General features: G+C 44.6%; 1 protein-coding gene across 1 annotated transcript in view; it reads left to right on the top strand.

Moving 5' to 3' along the window:
• LOC139260355 (cGMP-dependent protein kinase 1) overlaps window positions 1-16543 on the top strand; it is a 1295119-nt gene extending 1278576 nt beyond the window's left edge. Inside the window, exons 17-18 of the mRNA XM_070876878.1 lie at window positions 1706-1772; window positions 15469-16543. Of these exons, the coding sequence (XP_070732979.1) occupies window positions 1706-1772; window positions 15469-15567 (166 nt within the window). The 3' untranslated portion in view covers window positions 15568-16543. The remainder of the gene's footprint in view (window positions 1-1705; window positions 1773-15468) is intronic.
• Window positions 16544-22390: the final 5847 nt, after the last annotated feature.

Here is a 22390-nt window from a genome sequence, read left to right as displayed (position 1 = left end):
GGCCGCCTTCTTCTCCATCATGCTCCTGCATCACCTCAGGGACAAGCTCTCCAACTTGCAGTTCTTGGTTATCTGAAAACAGGAAGGCACAAGAGTGAGGTTGTGGTGAGTGGAATGGTGGTGGAAAGCAAGATATCCGTGCGTGTAGATCAGGAGCTGGTAAGTGAGAAGAGATTATGGGATGAGGAGGAAGTGGGATGCGCGAAGAAGGATCAGGAATGACCATACCGTTATTATCCCCAAGGGCTTCAACTGCGCCTGCTGCCACGGCCTTGGTGACTTCCCCTCCAATGATGTCGAGCACACTCTCCTCCAGTTGGCTCAAGGCCTGTATTGCTGCTTGCCCCCTGCCTGTCTGCTCAAGGCGACTGTGCACAAACTTAGCCTGCAAGAGAAAGGAAAGTGTGTCAGTGAGTGTGGTACAATGAGTTTCGGTGATGTGCCTGCCATAGTTGAATAGCTGTCGGAGTGCAAGTTGTGAGCTGTGGATGTGAGTGTTGCAGCAGTGGTAAGGTTGTAGGGGTGAAACAAAGCTATGATTGTGAGGTCTGTGTCGTGGTAGGTAGAGATTGTTGGTACATGAGTGCTACTGGTCTGGTGCACTGAGCAGTGTGTGAGGCTTGTTGTTTGCTGAAGCCTTCACTCACCTTGACCTGCCGTGTGACACCATTAAACTTCTTGCGGCAATGTATCCATGATCTGGGGACCAAACTCTTTGGCCGTCATGTATGCAGATATCTCCTGCCAGAGCCTTCTAGATGTGTGGGCAGATAGCTTCCTGCCGGTCTGCAGGAAGAGGACCGTCTGCCTCCTCTCCATGGCCACCACCAGAGCTGTATCTGAGAACTGTCTAGCCCGTTCCCTCTGCTGCTGCTCCGCCTGCTCTGGCAATTCACAACTGAATCTAAGTGAAACTCCAAATAGAATGACAATGAGGTGCTGCTTCATCAAATCACCTCCCCTTTACGTAGTGGCGGAAGCTTAGGCCAAACATGACTTGCAATTAGACTGTATCCGATATTGGCCCACCAGTTGAGTAGTAAGCCAATGAGCAGCGGGTTTAGGGTTGAGATCAGCACTACAATCATGTATATGAGCTCTCAGCACAAATGTTGCATGCTACCCAGACCACTTTGAACCGGCGCAGCTTAATAACAGTGAGCAATGGCACTGCCCATTTTCGGGCCCTATCCAATTTCTAGGCCCATTAAGTTTTATCTATTTTGAAATGCTAAAACCGGGAAATAAATTCAGTTTTTAGGACAGTCAAAGAATTGACATCTCAGTTTACTTGCGAGCAATGACGCAGGAAATGCACTAGTGTGAGTGCATATGTGTGAGAGCAAGCATATATATGATAATATTGAACAATTGGTAGCAGATCTGTCACATTTGCACATTATCGATAAGACACAAACAGCGCTAGCCAGTTCTGATGCTGGAGGATGGACTGCCGCTCTTGAAAAAAACTCATTGATTGACTTGCTCTGAAAATGAACCCGGAGCATATAGATGACTATTTCTGGACACACTCGCCCCTCCCAATGCAGTTTGAGATCTCATTGGGCAGGTCTTAGATACAGAGAACAGACAGCTACTTTCTGCTGATTTGCAGTGTACTCTTCATACTGTTTTCTTTGCGTAAAATTGAAAATACTTAATATTTAGAAAATGTGCAACAAATGATGTTTGCTTTTTCCCCCAGGTGGTTTGAAGGATTTAACTGGGAAGGATTAAGGAAAGGTACTTTAACACCTCCTATCGTACCTAGTGTAAGTGCACAACCAATGCCTTCTTGTAGAATTGTTCGCCATTGTGCTACTGAATGCTACTGTAAAGCATTTTATTCAATGGAATCTTCCTGAGTTCTAAACTGTTAGTTGGAGAGTAATAGCTACTGTGGCTGTTTCTGAGGGTGTTTCTAAATGAGGGGTTCAGGTGTGACCACAAACCACAGGGGCAAAGGGCAAGAGACGCAACCCCAAGATTAGGTCACTCTCTTTAAATCACTCCATCATTTCGGTTTTGCTTTAATTGAACATTTACGGGTATTTTCTCCATATTCGTGTTGACGGCAAGTGCCTTTGCACAAAATTACTGATTGCAATGCAATTTTTCTCAGAAATAATCCGAGGTTGATTACTACATTCCACAGCTAGTAATTATTTAAATCTAATAATCATGATTAAGGCCTTTTCTGCATTTTAACCGTCTCCAACGCAGACTAGCATTTCTACAGCCAAGCTCATAGCTTTCCTATTGGTTGTCAGCGCTTTCACCTATGACTTAGATGGCCGTGGTTTCAAGTCCCACTTCAAAACATAAGCACGCAGTTAAGACTGACGCTTCAGCACTGTGCATATTTAGCGTGCTGTCCTTGGCTTGACATGTTAAACTGAAAGAAAGACTTGCATTTATATAGCACCTTTCACGACCACTGGACATCTCAAAGCACTTTACAGCAAATTAAGTACTTTTGGAGTGTAGACAGTGTTGTAATAAATAAGAACATAAGAAATAGGAGCAGGAGTAGGCCATATGGCCCCTCGAGCCTGCACCTCCATTTAATAAGATCATGGCTGATCCGATCATGGACTCAGCTCCACTTCTCTGCCCGCTCTCCATAACACCTTATCCCCTTATCGTTTAAGAAACTGTCTATTTTTGTCTTAAATTTATTCAATGTCCCAGCTTCCACAGCTCTCTGAGGCAGCGAATTCCACAGATTAACAACCCTCTGAGAGAAGAAATTTCTCCTCATCTCTCTTTTAAATGGGCGGCCTCTTATTCTAAGATCATGCCCTCTAGTTCTAGTCTCCCCCATCAGTGGAAACATTCTCTCTGCATCCACCTTGTCACGCCCGCTCATAATCTTATACGTTTCGATAAGATCACCCACATTATTCTGAATTCCAATGAGTAGAGGCCCAACCTACTCAACCTTTCCTCATAAGTCAACTCCCTCATCTCTGGAATCAACCTCGTGAACCTTCTCTGAACTGCCTCCAAAGCAAGTATATCCTTTCGTAAATATGGAAACCAAAACTGCACGCAGTATTCCAGGTGTGGCCTCACCAATACCCTGTATAGCTGTAGCAAGACTTCCCTGCTTTTATACTCCATCCCCTTTGCAATAAAGGCCAAGATACCATTGGCCTTCCTGAGCACTTGCTGTACCTGCATACTATCCTTTTGTGTTTCATGCACAATGTACCAGTCCCGATGTACAATGACCCTTTGCAATCTTTCTTCATTTAAATAATAACTGGCTATTGGATTTTTTTCTGCCAAAGTGCATGACCTCACACTTTCCAACATTATACTGCATCTGCCACATTTTTGCCCACTCACGTAGCCTGTCTATGTACTTTTGCAACTTTTTTGTGTCCTCCTCACACATTGCTTTTCCTCCCATCTTTGTATCGTCAGCAAACTTGGCTACGTTACACTCGATCTCTTATAAGAACATAAGAACATAAGAATTAGAAACAGGAGTAGGCCATCTAGCCCCTCGAGCCTGCTCCGCCATTCAATAAGATCATGGCTGATCTGGTCGTGGACTCAGCTCCACTTACCCGCCCTCTCCCCGTAACCCTTAATTCCCTTATTTGTTAAAAAATCTATCTATCTGTTACTTGAATACATTCAATGAGCTAGCCTCAACTGCTTCCTTGGGCAGAGAATTCCACAGATTCACAACCCTCTGGGAGAAGAAATTCCTTCTCAACTCGGTTTTAAATTGGCTCCCCCATATTTTGAGGCTGTGCCCCCTAGTTCTAGTCTCCCCTACCAGTGGAAACAACCTTTCTGCCTCTATCTTGTCTATCCCTTTCATTATTTTAAATGTTTCTATAAGATCACCCCTCATCCTTCTGAACTCCAAAGCATAAAGACCCAGTCTACTCAATCTATCATCATAAGGTAACCCCCTCATCTCCGGAATCAGCCTAGTGAATCGTCTCTGTACCCCCTCCAAAGCCAGTATATCCTTCCTTAAGTAAGGTGACCAAAACGGTACGCAGTACTCCAGGTGCGGCCTCACCAATACCCTGTACAGTTGCAGCAGGACCTCCCTGCTTTTGTACTCCATCCCTCTCGCAATGAAGGCCAACATTCCATTCGCCTTCCTGATTACCTGCTGCACCTGCAAACTAACTTTTTGGGATTCATGCACAAGGACCCCCAGTCCCTCTGCACCTCAGCATGTTGTAATTTCTCCCCATTCAAATAATATTCCCTTTTCCTGTTTTTTTTTCCCAAGGTGGATGACCTCACACTTTCCGACATTGTATTCCATCTGCCAAACCTTAGCCCATTCGCTTAACCTATGAGTTTCATGCACAAGGACCCCCAGGTCCCTCTGCACCTCAGCATGTTGTAATTTCTCCCCATTCAAATAATATTCCCTTTTACTGTTTTTTTTCCCAAGGTGGATGACCTCACACTTTCCGACATTGTATTCCATCTGCCAAACCTTAGCCCATTCGCTTAACCTATCCAAATCTCTTTGCAGCCTCTCTGTGTCCTCTACACAACCCGCTTTCCCACTAATCTTTGTGTCATCTGCAAATTTTGTTGCACTACACTCTGTCCCCTCTTCCAGGTCATCTATGTATATTGTAAACAGTTGTGGTCCCAGCACCGATCCCTGTGGCACATCACTCACCACCAATTTCCAACCCGAAAAGGACCCATTTATCCCGACTCTCTGCTTTCTGTTCGCCAGCCAATTCTTTATCCATGCTAATACATTTCCTCTGACTCCGCGTACCTTTATCTTCTGCAGTAACCTTTTGTGTGGCACCTTATCGAATGCCTTTTGGAAATCTAAATACACCACATCTATCGGTACACCTCTATCCACCATGCTCATTATATCCTCAAAGAATTCCAGTAAATTAGTTAAACATGATTTCCCCTTCATGAATCCATACTGCGTCTGCTTGATTGCACTATTCCTAGCTAGATGTCCCGCTATTTCTTCCTTAATGATAGTTTCAAGCATTTTCCCCACTACAGATGTTAAACTAACCGGCCTATAGTTACCTGCCTTTTGTCTGCCCCCTTTTTTAAACAGAGGAGTTACATTAGCTGCTTTCCAATCCGCTGGTACCTCCCCAGAGTCCAGAGAATTTTGGTAGATTATAACGAATGCATCTGCTATAACTTCCGCCATCTCTTTTAATACCCTGGGATGCATTTCATCAGGACCAGGGGACTTGTCTACCTTGAGTCCCATTAGCCTGTCCAGCACTACTCCCCTAGTGATAGTGATTGTCTCAAGGTCCTCCCTTCCCACATTCCTGTGACCAGCAATTTTTGGCATGGTTTTTGTGTCTTCCACTGTGAAGACCGAAGCAAAATAATTGTTTAAGGTCTCAGCCATTTCCACATTTCCCATTATTAAATCCCCCTTCTCATCTTCTAAGGGACCAACATTTACTTTAGTCACTCTTTTCCGTTTTATAAATCTGTAAAAGCTTTTACTATCTGTTTTTATGTTTTGCGCAAGTTTACCTTCGTAATCTATCTTTCCTTTTTTTATTGCTTTTTTAGTCATTCTTTGCTGTTGTTTAAAATGTTCCCAATCCTCTAGTTTCCCACTAACCTTGGCCACCTTATACGCATTGGTCTTTGATTTGATACTCTCCTTTATTTCCTTGGTTATCCACGGCTGGTTATCCCTTCTCTTACCGCCCTTTTTTTTCACTGGAATATATTTTTGTTGCGCACTATGAAAGAGCTCCTTAAAAGTCCTCCACTGTTCCTCAATTGTACCACCGTTTAGTCTGTGTTTCCAGTCTACTTTAGCCAACTCTGCCCTCATCCCACTGTAGTCCCCTTTGTTTAAGCATAGTACGCTCGTTTCTGACACAACTTCCTCACCCTCAATCTGTATTACAAATTCAACCATACTGTGATCACTCATTCCGAGAGGATCTTTTACTAGGAGATCGTTTATTATTCCTGTCTCATTACACAGGACCAGATCTAAGATAGCTTGCTCCCTTGTAGGTTCTGTTACATACTGTTCTAGGAAACAATCCCGTATGCATTCTATGAATTCCTCCTCCAGGCTACCCCATGCGATTTGAGTTGACCAATTGATATGTAGGTTAAAATCCCCCATGACTACTGCCGTTCCTTTTTCACATGCCTCCATTATTCCCTTGATTATTGCCCACCCCACCGTGAAGTTATTATTTGGGGGCCTATAAACTACGCCCACCAGTGACTTTTTCCCCTTACTATCTCTAATCTCCACCCACAATGATTCAACATTTTGTTCATTAGAGCCAATATCATCTCTCACAACTGCCCTGATATCATCCTTTATTAACAGAGCTACCCCACCTTCTTTCCCTTCTTGTCTATCTTTCCAAATCGTCAGATACCCCTGTATGTTTAATTCCCAGTCTTGGCCACCCTGCAACCATGTTTCTGTAATGTTCACCAAATCATACCCATTTGTAATGATTTGTGCCGTCAACTCATTTACTTTATTTCGAATGCTGCGTGCATTTAGGTCGAGTGTTTTAATCCTAGTTTTTAAACCATGATTTTTAGTTTTGACCCCTCCTGCAGCCCCTTTATATTCAGTGGCCCTTTTTGTTTTTTGTCTTGGGTTTCTCTGCCCTCCACTTTTACTCATCTCCTTTCTGTCTTTTGCTTTTGTCTCCTTTTTGTTTCCCTCTGTCTCCCTGCATTAGTTCCCATCCCCCTGCCATATTAGTTTAACTCCTCCCCAACAACACTAACAAACACTCCCCCTAGGACATTGGTTCCGGTCCTGCCCAGGTGCAGACCATCCGGTTTGTACTGGTCCCACCTCCCCCAGAACCTGTTCCAATGCCCCAGGAATTTGAATCCCTCCCTGCCACGTATTGATCTGCGCTATCCTGCGATTCCTACTCAGACTAGAACGTGACACTGGTAGCAATCCCGAGATTACTACTTTTGAGGTCCTACTTTTTAATTTAGCTCCTATCTCCTTAAATTCGTCTCGTAGGACCTCATCCCTTTTTTTACCTATGTCGTTGGTACCAATGTGTAAGACAACAACTGGCTGTTCTCCCTCCCTTTTTAGAATGTCCTGCACCCGCTCCAAGACATCCTTGACCCTTGCACCAAGTCGTTGATATAGATTGTAAATAGTTGGGGTCCCAGCACTGATCCCTGTGGCACCCCACTAGTTACTGGTTGCCAACCAGAGAATGAATCATTTATTCTGACTTTCTGTTTTCTGTTAGTTAGCCAATCCTCTATCCATGCTAATATATTACCCCCAACCCCATGGGCTTTTATCTTGTGCAGTAACCTTTTATGTGGCACCTTGTCAAATGCCTTCTGAAAGTCCAAATACACCACATCCACTGGTTCCCCTTTATCCATCCTGTTTGTTACATCTTCAAAGAACCCCAGCAAATTTGTCAAACATGACTTCCCCTTCATAAATCCATCCTGACTCTGCCTGACCGAATTTTGCTTTTCCAAATGTCCTGCTACTGCTTCTTTAATAATGGACTCCAACATTTTCCCAACCACAGATGTTAGGCTAACTGGTCTATGGTTTCCTGCTTTTTGTCTGCCTCCTTTTTTAAATAGGGGCGTTACATTTGCCGTTTTCCAATCTGCTGGGACCTCCCCAGAATCCAGGGAATTTTGGAAAATTACAACCAATGCATCCACAATCCCTGCTGCTACTTCTCTTAAGACCCTAGGATGCAAGCCATCAGGTCCAGGGGATTTATCCGCCTTTAGTCCCATTATCTTACTGAGTACCACCTCCTTAGTGATTGTGATTGTATTAAGTTCCTCCCCCCTATAGCCCCTTGACTATCCACTGTTGGGATATTTTTAGTGTCCTCTACCGTAAAGACTGATACAAAATATTTGTTCAGAGTTTCTGCCATCTCCATGTTCCCCATTACTGATTCCCCAGTCTCGTCCTCTAAGGGACCAACATTTACTTTAGCCACCCTTTTCCTTTTTATATACCTATAGAAACTCTTGCTATCTGTTTTTATATTTTGTGCTAGTTTACTTTCATAGTCTATCTTCCCTTTCTTAATCATTGTTTTAGTCGTTCTTTGCTGGATTTTAAAAGCTTCCCGGTCTTCTGTCCTCCCACTAGTTTTTGGCCACTTTGTATGCCCTTGTTTTCAATTGGATACCGTCCTTTATTTCTTTAGTTCACCACGGATGGTTATCTTTTCTCTTACACCCTTTCCTCCTCACTGGAATAGAAACATAGAAACATAGAAAATAGGTGCAGGAGCAGGCCATTCGGCCCTTCGAGCCTGCACCACCATTCAATAAGATCATGCTAATCATTCACTTCAGTACCCCTTTCCTACTTTCACTCAAAATCTCTTGATCCCTTTAATTGTAAGGGCCATATCTAACTCCCTCTTGAATATATCTAACGAACTGACATCAACAACTCTCTTCGGTAGAGAATTCCACAGGTTAACAACTCTCTGAGTGAAGAAGTTTCTCCTCATCGCGGCCCTAAATGGCTTACTCATTATCCTTAGACTATGTCGCCTGGTTTTGGACTTCCCCAACATCGGGAACATTCTTCATGCATCTACCCTGTCCAGTCCAGTCAGAATTTTATATGTTTCTATGAGATCCCCTCTCATTCTTCTAAACTCCAGTGAATACAGGCCCAGTCGATCCAGTCTCTCCTCATATGTCAGTCCTGCCAGCCCGGGAATCAGTCTGTTGAACCTTCGCTGTACTCCCTCCATAGCAAGAACGTCCTTCCTCAGATTAGGAGACCAAAACTGAACACAATATTCCAGGTGAGGCCTCACCAAGGCCCTGTACAACTGCAGTAAGACCTCCCTGCTCCTATACTCAAATCCCCTAGCTATGAAAGCCAACATATAATTTGCCTTCTTCACTGCCTGCTGTACTTGTATGCCAACCTTCCATGACTGATGTACCATGACACCCAGGTCTCGTTGCACCTCCCCTTTTCCTAATCTGCTGCCATTCAGATAATATTCTGCCGCCTTGTTTTTGCCACCAAAGTGGATAACCTCACATTTATCCACATTATACTGCATCTGCCATGCATTTGCCCACTCACCTAACCTGTCCAAGTCACCCTGCAGCCTCCTAGCATCTTCCTCACAGCTCACACCGCCACCCAGTTTAGTGTCATCTGCAAACTTGGAGATATGACACTCAATTCCTTCATCTAAATCACTGATGAATATTATAAATAGCTGGGGTCCCAGCACTGAGCCCTGCGGCACACCACTAGTCACTGCCTGCCATTCTGAAAAGGACCCGTTTATCCCAACTCTCTGCTTCCTATCTGCCAACCAGTTCTCTGTCCACGTCAATACATTACCCCCAATATCAAGTGCTTTAATTTTGCACACCAATCTCTTGTGTGGGACCTTGTCAAACGCTTTTTTGAAAGTCCAAATACACCACATCCACTGGTTCTCCCTTGTCCACTCTACTAGTTACATCCTCAAAAACTTCTAGAAGATTTGTCAAGCATGATTTCCCTTTCATAAATCCATGCTGACTTGGACCGATCCTGTCACTGCTTTCCAAATGTGCTGCTATTTCATCTTTACTAATTGATTCCAACATTTTCCCCACTACTGATGTCAGGCGAACCTGTCTATAATTCCCTGTTTTCTCTCTCCCTCCTTTTTTAAAAAGTGGCGTTACTTGTGGGAAACGCGGCAGCCAATTTGTGCACAGCAAGCTCCCACAAACAGCAATGTGATAACGACCAAATAATATGTTTTTGTTATATTGATTGAGGGATAAATATTGGTCAGGAGCCCGGGGATAACTCTCCTGCACTTCTTTGAAATAGTACCATCAGATCTTTACATCCACCTGAGAGGGCAGACAGGGCCTCGGTTTAAAGTCTGATCCAAAGACGGTACATCTGACAGTGCAGCACTCCCTCAGCACTACACTGGAGTGTCAGCCTAGATTTATGTACTCAAGTCCCTGGAGTGGGACTTAAACCCACAACCATTTGACTGAGGGGCTCGTAAGCCGTCCACTGAGCCACAGCTGCCACTTAGGCCCAGTCTGACAGTTCACTTGCACGGCACTATTTCAAGAATAGTCAAAGAGTTCTCTCGGTGATCTGTCCAACATTCTTTCCTCAAGCAAAAAAATTGATTAGCTGCTTGTTCATCTCATTTTATGTTTGAGGGAACATGACTGCTGTGTTTATCCATATAACAATCATAACTAATTGGATGTGAAGCGATTTGAGACATCTTGAGAGATAATGATAAGGTGTTCAACAATCCAAGCTGTTTTATTCTCCCACTGTAGATATTATATTTAGAACCAAGAGCTAACAAAAGTAAAAGCAAACTTTATTTCAATTTGAACTTGGACACCTCACGTACAGAATCATATTTTATTCTATACCTCTACAAAAAAAGTATAAATTTCAAACCTCAGCTAGCTCTCCTAGTTTCTTGGAAGCAGTGAGTGAATATGATGCACAGTGGGTCCACAGTTCTCTGGGGGAGGGGAGAGGGGTTGATGCTTCAGGTGCAGATACCAGGGGCCTGTACCCGAGGGCTTTAGCCCGCCTCTTTTCATCTCTGGTGTTGGCAGTATGCAGTGGGGCTGAAATTCAGGCACACCAGAAACCCGGCGCATTGACGGTTTCTTATCAGGTTTTACCGTCGCACGGGAGGAGGTCGCCTCCTCACCGATGTTCAGGTCTTGGACAAGACCGGAAGCTGGTCGTAATGGGGGCGGAAATGCGGCGGTAAGTCCTGGTGAGGGGGCGGAGGTTGGGGCGGGACCGAGTCTCCGCCGCTGTCACCCAGCGCCGGAGCGGTGGTGACGTCACTGCGCGTGTGTGGCATCAGTCCTCTCCCTTCATTTAAAGGGGACAAAATCGGCGATTCTGTAGGTTCAGCCACTGGGCCACCAGGGAGGGTTTTAGCCTGTTGGAGGCCAGGCCGAACCCGGGCCATAATTGGCCGACCGATCTGGGAAGTCGGCCGGCAAAAATTACAACACGCCGGCTGCGGCAGTGTGCCCTCCCCTTGAAGGGCTGCTGCACTGCCGTGCCACAAACCGGGCAGAGCAAGGTGCACCCGACAGGAAAAAGCTGTCGGGGGGGCACCGCGCGACAGAGCAAAGATTTCTGCAGGTAGATTTTGGGGCGGAGTGTGCTGCAGGTGCGGGCGAGCGGCGGTGCGCTCTTTATTGACGCGCTTGCAGTGGTCGGCAGCAGTGGGGTGGAAGTGGGGACAGGCCGAAAAATCCCCGAGGTCAATTTGGGTCGTGGCGGCCAATCGATTCCGCCGCATGGCCGCCGCAAAACGGCGGTAACGGACTTTATCCGGACCCTGAATTTCAGTCCCTGTGTATTTTCTGATCTTATTTCGGATACCCCGCTTTTGGAGTTCTGTCCTGTTTCAAGCCTCTCCATCATCTTATTTTCACATCCTTTCATTCTTTTGGTGGATTTTCATCGAGATCTTCTTCTCTTCTTCGGCAGTCCCTCGGAGTCGAGGAAGACTTGCTCCCACACTAATACGAGTTCTCAGGTGACTGATGGGTCCGATGCGGGACCTGCAGTCTCCGTCACAGGTGGGGCAGACGGTGGTTGAAGGGACGGGTGGGTGGGCTGCTTGGGCTGATCTGCGCTCCTTCCGCTGCTCGCGCTTGGTTTCCGCGTGCTCCCGGCGAAGTGACTCGAGGTGTTCGGCACCTTCCCGGATGCTTCTCCCCCACTTTGAGCGGTCTTGGGCCAGGGACTCCCAGGTGTCGGCAGGGATGTTGCACTTTTTCAAGGAGGCTTTGAGGGTGTCCTTGAAGCGTTTCCTCTGCCCACCTGTGGCTCGCTTGCCGTGTCGGAGCTCCGAGTAGAGCGCTTGCTTTGGGAGTCTCGTATCAGGCATGCGGGCGATGATCTTTATGTGTCTAGCTATTCAGAAAAATATAACCTGTGCGCTGCTATTCCGTGCACCCACCTTTCCCTGTAATAGGAATCAGTGTTCCTCATACTTCAATCTATCGTGCTCTTCCACACCTTTGTCTTTTTCAGAGCTTTTACCTATCTTCCAGTTTTCTGATGAAAAATATGCGGCCAGCCCTCTCTCTGTACAGATGCTGTTGTGCCTCCATGTCAGAATTTCTGTTGAAAGGCGTGATCACCTTCATATCATTGGCCTTTAGAAACAGTCACTTAGCTGATATAAATTCAGAAAAGCTGTAAAATACTAACATGTAGGGTGTCATTTTTCAAACTGTTTCTATGATTACAGTTTTTATGTGTGATATTTAACTTGCATCCATATAGAACTTTTTGTGACCTCAGGATATGTCAAACCACTGAAGTCAATGACGTATTTTTGAGGTGTAATCACTGTTGTAATGTAGGGAAACAAAGCAGCTAATTGTACAGAGCAAAATCCCACAAACAATTTTTTTTTTTAAATGGTGTTGGTCAGCAGACACATTTGGGTCAGGACATCTGGTGGACTTCCCTGATCTTTGTTGAACTAGTGCCATGGGACCTTTTACATCCCGATAAGTGAGCAGACGGTTAAGTGTCTCATTAAAAAGACGGCTGCTCCGACAGTGCAGCACTCCCCCAGTACTGCACTAGAGCCTAGGTTATACGCTCAAGTTTCTGGAGTGTGGCTTGAATCGACAACCTTCTGATTCAGAGGCGAGTATCGTCCCACTGAAACAAGGCCGACACTATACTACAATGATGATATAATCCCAGAAATGACTGAAATTGGTGAGATTGGAGGATGAATGCTCAACATGTTCTGATGACCCTCCTCCATTCAAACAGATGTGTTGACTTGTTTCTTTTAAATGAATTAACAAACCCTTTAAATAGTGGGCAATGGAATATCACAAAAAGATGGTAACATTCAGCTGCTAAACATGGCAGCGGCAAATTTCTCGGCTAGGAGGATAGATTTTCTGAACTGGAGTTCTTCCGCCAGAGCTTTGTGCACCAGAACTGCACATCAGGAAATTGGGCATTGAGGTCAGCGTGCCCAACATTGAAATAACGGAGTGACTATTTGTTCTAACTCGTGCTTCGGGACATGCATCTCCCGATGCATGCGCAGAAGCGAGAGTTAGGACAAATAGTCTCCGCCAACCCCCCCTGCCACAGCGCAATATACACTAACCCTTTTCTGCGCATGTGTCAGAACCAGCCCCGAACACCACGTTCCCTGTTGAGCCACCGGCTGGGCCGTGCCGAGCCCTGAGCCGGTGGGAGAGCGGCGGGCAGAGAGAGCTGGCGGGCTACTGGGAAAAAGAGAGAGAGAGAGAGAGCCTGGTTGTTGGGAGGGGGGGGGGGGGGCGTGTGTGGAGAGAGAGCTGGTTGGAGGACGGGGTGGGGGGGGGGAGAGAGAGCTGGTTGGGGGGGGGTGGGGGGGGGGAGAGAGCTGGTTGGGGGGGTGGGGGTGGGAGAGAGAGAGCTGGGGACAGAGCCTAGTTTGGTGAAGGGCAGGAGGTGAGAGAGCCTGGTTGGGAGGGGTGGGGGGGGGAGAGAGAGCCTGGTTGGGAGGGGTGGGGAGGGGGGGAGAGAGCTTGGTTGGGAGGGGTGGTGGGGGGAGAGAGAGCCTGGTTGGGAGGGGTGGGGGGGGGGGGAGAGAGAGCCTGGTTGGGAGGGGTGAGGAGGGGGGGAGAGAGCCTGGTTGGGAGGGGTGAGGAGGGGGGGAGAGAGCCTGGTTGGGAGGGGTGGGGGGGGGGGAGAGAGAGCCTGGTTGGGAGGGGTGGGGGGGGAGAGAGCCTGGTTGGGAGGGGTGGGAGGGAGAGAGAGCCTGGTTGGGAGGGGTGGGGGGGAGAGAGAGCCTGGTTGGGAGGGGTGGTGGGGGGGAGAGAGCCTGGTTGGGAGGGGTGGGGGGGGGGAGAGAGAGTCTGGTTGGGAGGAGTGGGGAGGGGGGAGAGAGCCTGGTTGGGAGGGGTGTGGGGGAGAGAGAGCCTGGTTGGGAGGGGTGGGGGGGGTGGGGAGAGAGAGCCTGGTTGGGAGGGGTGGGAGGGGAGAGAGCCTGGTTGGGAGGGGTGGGAGGGAGAGAGAGCCTGGTTGGGAGGGGTGGGGGGGGAGAGAGAGCCTGGTTGGGAGGGGTGGGGGAGGGGGGGAGAGAGAGCCTGGTTGTGAGGGGTGGGGAGGGGGGGAGAGAGCCTGGTTGGGAGGGGTGGGGAGGGGGGGGAGAGAGAGCCTGGTTGGGAGGGGTGGGAGGGCGAGGGAGAGCCTGGTTGGGAGGGGTGGGGGGGCAAGAGAGAGCCTGGTTGGGAGGGGTGGGGGGGAGAGAGAGCCTGGTTGGGAGGGGTGGGGGGGAGAGAGAGCCTGGTTGGGGGTGGAAAGAGAGATGGGGTGAGGGGGGTCAGAGAGAGAGAGCCTGTTTGGGGGAGGGGGGGGAGAGAGCCTGTTTGGATGGGGGAGAGAGATGGGGTTGGGGGGGGGGAGGGGGAGAGAGGGAACTCAGGGAAGACAAATCACGGTCTTCCAACCCCCTTTACACCCACACCCAATATCATTGGAGCGGATGAAATCCAGAAGTCACGACACTGTCACTATTCACTTCATACCCAATAACCCTGCTAACAATCCACACACAATGCCCCATCTATGGGGATGTGGAGGGGTAAGGTCATGCACTTGCACTGGGGTAAGGCACTTCGGCTAAGGAAGGGACACACTTGCGCTGGGGTAAGGGACTTCGGCGGAGGGAGGGACGCACTTGCGCTGGGGTAAAGAGGGACTGTGGCTGAGGGAGGGATGTGTCCTTTCTGACTTCGGAAGTCCAAATGGATCATGTTACAATGAGCAAAGTTAGGCTGGGCGGTTCCATTTACACATTCCAGAGAAACTTCAGGGCGTGGCTTATCCTCCAAGAGGACCAATCAGCAATAGGTCATATGATAATAGAGAGCCAATCAGAGGAACGGCTGCAATTCAGTTAGTACAAATAAAAGCATCCTTGAAATAATGATTGGAAAATCCTGCAGAACACAACAACCTTTCCACCCAACATATGTTGCTTGTGTAGAAAGTTCCGTGTCAGGAGCACCAATTTGTAAAATCTACTCCATCGTGTCTCCGGAGTATGTAAAAGATCCCATGGCACTATTTCAAAGAAGAGAAGGGGAGATATCCCCGGTGTCCTGGTCAATATTTATCCCTTAATAAACATCACTAAAACAGATCATCACATTGCTGTTTGTGGGAGCTTGCTGTGTGCAAATTGACTGCCGCATTTCCTACATTACAGCAGTGACTATCTTTCAAAAATACTTTATTGCCTGTAATACACTTTGGGAATGTCCTGAAGTCATGAACGGCGCTGTACACAAGCCTTTATTTTCTTGTTGAACAATTGTAATGTTGCAGCTTTGCGTGCCTCCATTTGATAACGAGAGTAGCAGGAAATAATTCACCATTTCGCTGATTTTAAAATGGTACGATGTTTCTTTCCACAGGTCACGTCTCCGACAGACACGAGCAACTTCGACAGTTTCCCCGAAGACAATGATGACCCGCCTCCTGACGATAACTCTGGGTGGGATACAGATTTCTAAATCTGCTCCTTCAAACATGCTTCTGCCTTGCCTAGGACAGCAACTTCGTAAAAGAAAAATAAAAGACTGCCAGCAAATGGAAAAGAGACGAGGAGGAGGATTAGTGCTCTGGGTCACCATAATGCCTTGACTGATGCCTGCTGCAGTGTTGATGGTGGCATTAGGAGCTATGCTGTTAGATAATTGCAGTGGTGTTCCTTAAAAAGAAACATTTTAGGTTTGAATCTAAAAATAGCAACTTAGATGGTGGTCCTAGAGCAACTTGTTTTATTAGCGCACACGTAAGGCTTTTCCTTCACTGAGGTGAACAGTGCTTTGCTCCAGAGACAAATTAATACTGAAAAGGTAAAAATGGGTAATTTGAAACCAGTAAACTCATTCTAAATTTAGATTTTTTTTCTAATCAAAATGAAAAGAAAAATGTAGTTATTTATTCAGGGGGTTTTTATTCAGAGGACTGTGTTAAGTTGCTATAGAAATGAGTTTGGGACGTTCTTATCCCTCAGTGCAAGTGTGCAGATCCCTGTGTGTGACAGGCCAGTGTGTATGTACCCCCCCGAAAGGTCCAGTGAAATGATTGGTCAATCACCTTTCATGTCAAGTCATTGCTGTAAATCTACGATCCTTATTCAGTACTAGTCTGAATGTTATTTCTCTGTTTTGTTTCAGCGATATATTTAAAAGTGGCATCACGTATGTATACACACAAAGCACAATTGCTGATGCTATCAGGATCAGTTCCCCACCCACCACCAAATCAGCTGTCTGTCTGATCAATTGGGAAAAATGGTCTCCTACACTTTGTCGTTAGTTCTATTCCCTTTCCTTCTATAAGGCAAATACATTTATCTGAGTTGCAATGTGAAACTAGCAGAAATACCAAAGGTCAAATACTGCGTGAGGATACATTTGAATAATAATCATTTTTGCTTGACATGTCACTGGATTTAAATGCTAGCTAGAAACTATGGGCTCCTGAGCATAGTAAACAGATGTTTACAAAAGTGTCCATGGATGCTGTGTTCAATAACTTGTTATTTCAAACAGTAAGATTTCTGTTTAATGTTGTCAAAAATATGTTCATTTTTTTTTAAATTGTATATCTTTTCTTTAAATAGAATTCTGACCTCTTTCCCAATCCATCACCTCCAACTAGATGGTATGTAAGGGAAGAGGGGAGGGGTTTCACACTGAGCCTGAACACTTTTAATCCTGGCCAGTATTTATCCCTCCACCAACATCACCAAACAGATCATCTGATCATTTATCTCATTGCTGTTTGTGGGACCTTGCTATGTGCAAATTAACTGTCGTGTTTTCTACATTACGACAGTGACGGCGCTTTTTTAAAAAAGTACTTAATTGCCTGTAATGTGCTTAGGGACATCCTGAGGTTGTGAGAGGAGCGATATCAATGTAAGTTCTTTCTTCATCCGTTCTGCTGTGTCATTATAAAATGCCAACACTAAAGGGAACAAAGTGAAAAGGAAATGGGGAGAAGCTAAACTAAGAACAGAAAAGCTGGTTCCAGCAATGTTACTGGGGCTAAACATGTACTTGGTTTATTCATTGACAACCCATTGTTCTGCCTATGCTATCAAGCTGTCAATTTGACTTTAATGTTCTGTCTTTATTCAAGGAAATGTGATTTATAGAAAAACGTGGAAATAGGTCATGTAATAAAGACTTTACAAGAACAATCATACTTTATCAGGATATGCTTTGGAGTATATTTTAGTAATCATCTTAAAAACTCTTTAGGCTGCAGATGTGTAATGCTTCACCCTTCCCCAGAAATGGCCAACACTTCATTGATAATACAAATTCCTGTAGAAGTAATAAAATGAACTTATTTTCCTAATGCCCTTTTTTTCATATTTGCAAATGCCACAATTACCACTCCTTATTAAATCTGCACTTTTACACTTGTTCAGGCTGTTTGCCAGTACCAATGCTTGTTCTGTCTATATCGATGAATTAATGAAAAGAGTGTTCGGATGATCGTACAAGTTACATTTCTGGTGAATTCTGAAAATTGAATATGGAATAATGGAGGGAGTGGGGAGGGTGAAATTAACATACTGAAAATGAAGGAGGAAGCTCGAGATACAATCTCATGCGAATAGCAATCAAACACTGTGGGTCAAGAGGCTCTGTCACATTTGCAGCGCTATATTTTTTAAATGTAATATCTATTTTTATTTAATAGGACCACAAGCTCCTACTGTAAAAAAGCATATATGTTTTGGGTGCTGAGATTTTTTTTGTGTGACTTAAACTTCTCTTTCTGTTTTAGCTGACTTTATACATTTGCCTTATTATCACTCCATTCACCTTTGGACTCGGCCACACTAAAAATTCTATCAATTAAACCGCACTGTTGAATTGTAAGTAAAAGGCAAAAGGTTTGCTGCCTAAAATTTCTGAAACATTGTAAAGATCATTTCTCCCATAGGTTAGTCTAGGTTTGGCATTATCTCAAGTGCCTTAAAACACATGGCATCCAAAAAAATGTATAAATTTGGTCTAATGCTGCGTTAATTTAAAAAAAACTAAACAGAAAAACCTCAAGGATCAATTAGCTGGCTTCTGTATAAATTCTCTCTTCTGTAGATTCAATAGGCCTTTTTTTAATATGATGTACGACTTGCAGAAAATATCCTGTGGTACCCTTAATTATGTTCAATTTTAGGGAAACTGTGAAACTGGTGATGACGTAATGCATCATTTCTGTGAAATGTGTGCACGTGCAACAAGAAAAAGTCACATGACTATACTTATCGTTGCTTTCGGTGATTTCATTGTATATGCAAATCCATCTTACTTTAATTTACCTGTGTTGCAAATATTAGGGTAAAATGTTCTCCTCGAGGTCGTCAAATCGCAATAAATGTAGCCCTGGCTGACACAATTCGAAATCTTTCAGGATAACCGTAAAATTCATCAGACTGCTATGTTTAAACGTTGATTTAATATAGCTAATACCCACTTTTAAGATCTATGTTTCCTGCCTCTATTTAACAAGAAGTTTACCATCAACTGTTAAAACTCACTGAATATTTATAAATTTATATAAAGTATTTGTTGGGAGTTGTTTCCAATTTAGCTTTTGTTTAAATAAATGAGCATGGCAAATTTGTCAAAATGTATATTTTGTCACTGACTGCTGTTCACGGGCTTGTTGCACTCCTTTGGTTGTAGATTTTTAACTTTTACATATTTAATTGTCCCTGATTTGTCCTGTATCTCCCTGCAGCTGTCGATGCAGAGTGCCTGTTATATACTTTCTAGAGCTGAAATAAAGATGATTACTTTTGAACTATACACGAAAACTCTTTGAGTTTCAATGCTAACTTTGACATAACTTCATGTAAAATGAACCCTTAAAACTACCCTAAGAGCTCAGTGAATAAATGTCATCGCACAGACTGGGTTGGTGTTGTATGGCGTAGAAATCATAAGCAAACACAAGGCTGGGGTAGGATGTAATGGTAAAGGGTGGGGCGGGCAGTAAAGAATGAGAATAGGATGGAAAGATAAGAAAAGATAATGGATGAGATGCAAAGTTAGGGTATGGACTAGAGGATAGTAAGGTTAGGTAAAGAATCGGGGAAGGAATGAGGAGGTAACAAAACACAATGGATAGAAGAGAAAAATAAGCAATTGTAGGATAAATAATGGGATAGTAAGAAAAGGAACTAATGGAGTGGAATGGAAAGGTAAGATAAAATCCAGGATGAGATGGGATGGTAAAGCAAGGAATGGAAAGATAAGCTAAGAATTGATGGGATGGATATTCCTTTGTGCAAACAGTTTATACTCATCATTATGGGGAAAGTGTTGTACAGACAATTCTTGAGCACCTCTGCAAGTGACACTTTGCCACAATAGCAAATGAAACAATGGCTGCATGTCATTAATTATTGGTTACAATGGGTCAACTTAATCTGTGGATTAACATCTTCTGTCACTTTTTTTACACTAACATTCATGTTGGGTTTGAGTTTCCACTTTGGGCACAATCAGTGATTCCGGTGCAAATTTCACCCGTTTTGAGAAGTGTTTTTTTTCCCTCGAGTTTCCGCTCAAATTTATTTGCATATCGCTGACCGCAAATTCTTCCATGAACCTGTGCAATCGGGCAGCGTTTTAAAACATTATTTTTTTTTAAATGTTGCTGTAAAACATGGTCCTTGATATATTTGAGAGTGGTAACTTGGTGCAGTTTGATTAATACTGAAGATAGGTTTAACACCAAAAATAAGCATTTTAAATCACCTCAATCCATCACCTGTGAGTAATCCAATTTAAAATGACTGAAAATAACTTTAAAAATATGTACAAAACTATTTTCTAGTTATATTGGAGGTACAGTAGTCAGTTCCTTGGTAAATTTAAAAAATAATTCAAAACCTTTTAAAACTCACCTGTTGGTGTCCTTATGCCTGAAAGATCCAGCTTAATTTTTGGAGCCTCCTCATCGGCCTACAAACGAGCACAATTAGCAGAAACTCCAAATGGTGATTAACTCACCATGGGGGTGTGACCAGATTTGTGGGTGGGGCCAGCACCTAGCACCTAAAATTAGCGCAAAGGATTGAGCAAACTCGATTTGCGCTGAACGCAATTTACACTTAAAATTCCGTGATCGTGACAGTTACGCCGATATCGGGCAAATTGCACCGAAACAAACAGGACGCATGAGCAGGAACTCTAGACCATTAAATCTGTCGTACCTGTTTTGCTGCATTCAAAGTGAATGTCTTATTATGTGCCAGCATCTTCCATTCACTTTCCACGTTAAAACTTGTCACAGTCTCTTTAAGAACAGCTTCATAGACCAGGCACATTTAACACTAACCATCATGTTTAAGAAGTTTCTACTCGTCTCCATTAATTTTACGCTCGGATGGCAGCATAGTTAGGGCAGAATCGGGCGAAACAGCACAAAAGATTGAGGAATTTAAAACGCAGGCGAGTTCCGCCCAAAACCAATTACGCTTGTGTTTTCTGCAACCTTTTACACTGGTTCAAGATTCAATTCCATCATAAGGTCAGAAGTGGGGATGTTTGCTGATGATTGCACAGTGTGCAGTTCCATTCGCAACTCCTCAGAAAGTGAAGCTATCATGCAGCAAGACCTGGACAATAGGCAGGCTTGGGCTGATAAGTAACATTCGCGCCACACAAGTACTCGGTAATGACTATCTCCAACAAAAGACAGTCGAACCACCAGCCCTTGACATTCAACGGCATTACCATTGTGGAATATCCTACCATCAACATTCTGGGGGTTGCCATTGATGAGAAATTAATTGGACCAGCCACGTAAATAGTGTTTGCTTCAAGAACAGGTCAGAGTCTGAGTATTCTGGGATGAGTGACTCACCTCCTGACTCCCGACTGTGCGCACCTCCAACAACACTCAAGAAGCTTGACACCATCCAGGACAAAGTAGTCTGCTTGATTGGAAACCTATCTACCTCCTTAAATATTCACTTCCCCCACCGCCATTGCAATGTGGCTGCAGTGTGTACCATCTACAATATGGACTGCAGCAACTCACCAAGGGTTCTTCGACAGCAACTCCCAAACCTGCAACCTCTACCACCTAGAGAAGGACAAGGGAAGCAGGTGCATGGGAACACCACCACCTGCAAGTTTCCCTCCAAGTTACACACCATCCTGACATTGGAAATATATCGCTGTTCCTTCATCGTCGCTGGGTCAAAATCCTGGAACTGCCTCCCATACAGCACTGTAGGAGTCTCTTCAACACACAGACTGCAGCACTTAAAGGAGATGGCTCACCATCAACTTAGGAATGGGCAATAAATGTTGGCCTTGCCAGCGAATTTCATATCCCATGAATGAATAAATAAACTGTTTTTAAAATGTCCGAATCAGGCCCAGCTCACAACCAGGTTGAAATTGGGAGATTCCGCTGACTGCCTAGTTCAGAAAGGCTCTTCAAATTGCCAATATTTTCTTAGGCACACAGGCACTAATAGGTACATTTTCTTCAGATCAAAAAGTTTAATTTATGAAGAAACTGACTAGTGTATACCAATGAAACTATTCCACAGTTCAGTATGTTTTTTTGAAGTCATTTTCAGTGATTTAAAATCAGTTTGCTCACAGGCGAAGGACTTATTTAAATTAACACACTTATTAAAATTGCTTATTTTTGGTAATAAACTGATTTTCAGCTATGTTAATAAAACACCACCAAGTTACCTCTCAAATACACCAAGGAATACTTTTTAATTGAAAGAACAATGATTGGGGCAGATTTTGCAGTTGGCAGCATATCTATGGAGTATACCGCCAGTATCCGAATAGAATACAAACTTGTCTAATGAGGACCCTCCTTCGCGAACTTGCCCTTTGATGCTGCATACCTCAGGGCAGGCTAATGGCCCACGGATCCCAGCGCCGCAGTGTGTGCGAAAGTCTACCCGGGATCACATGGGCCTGGTGCTCCAATCAGTACAAGCGCCAAGTTTCCTCTTAACTGATATGTGGAACCACCAGGGGAATAAAGTTACAGTATTAAATTGGTTATGATAACTAATACAAGGGGGAATAACACAACAGAGGAGAAAGAGGGTGCAGACTGCCACCTGACCCGTTGAATCCACTCACAGAACTGGCACGGTCAATGACAACAGACGAGGTAGCATCAAATGAATTCTGTTTGGTCCAGATGTTTAGCCAAAAACATGGTGACTTTAAAAACTTTTTTAATGTCAGGAAATAAGATATAAATATATAGTTGGATTTAACATTTTGTTTGTTATTTGGGATTTAGTATCTGTTGAAT

Source organism: Pristiophorus japonicus, chromosome 3, assembly GCF_044704955.1.
Source record: "Pristiophorus japonicus isolate sPriJap1 chromosome 3, sPriJap1.hap1, whole genome shotgun sequence".
NCBI classification, from domain to species: domain Eukaryota; kingdom Metazoa; phylum Chordata; class Chondrichthyes; family Pristiophoridae; genus Pristiophorus; species Pristiophorus japonicus.
This window is presented reverse-complemented; position numbering and strand designations above follow the sequence as displayed.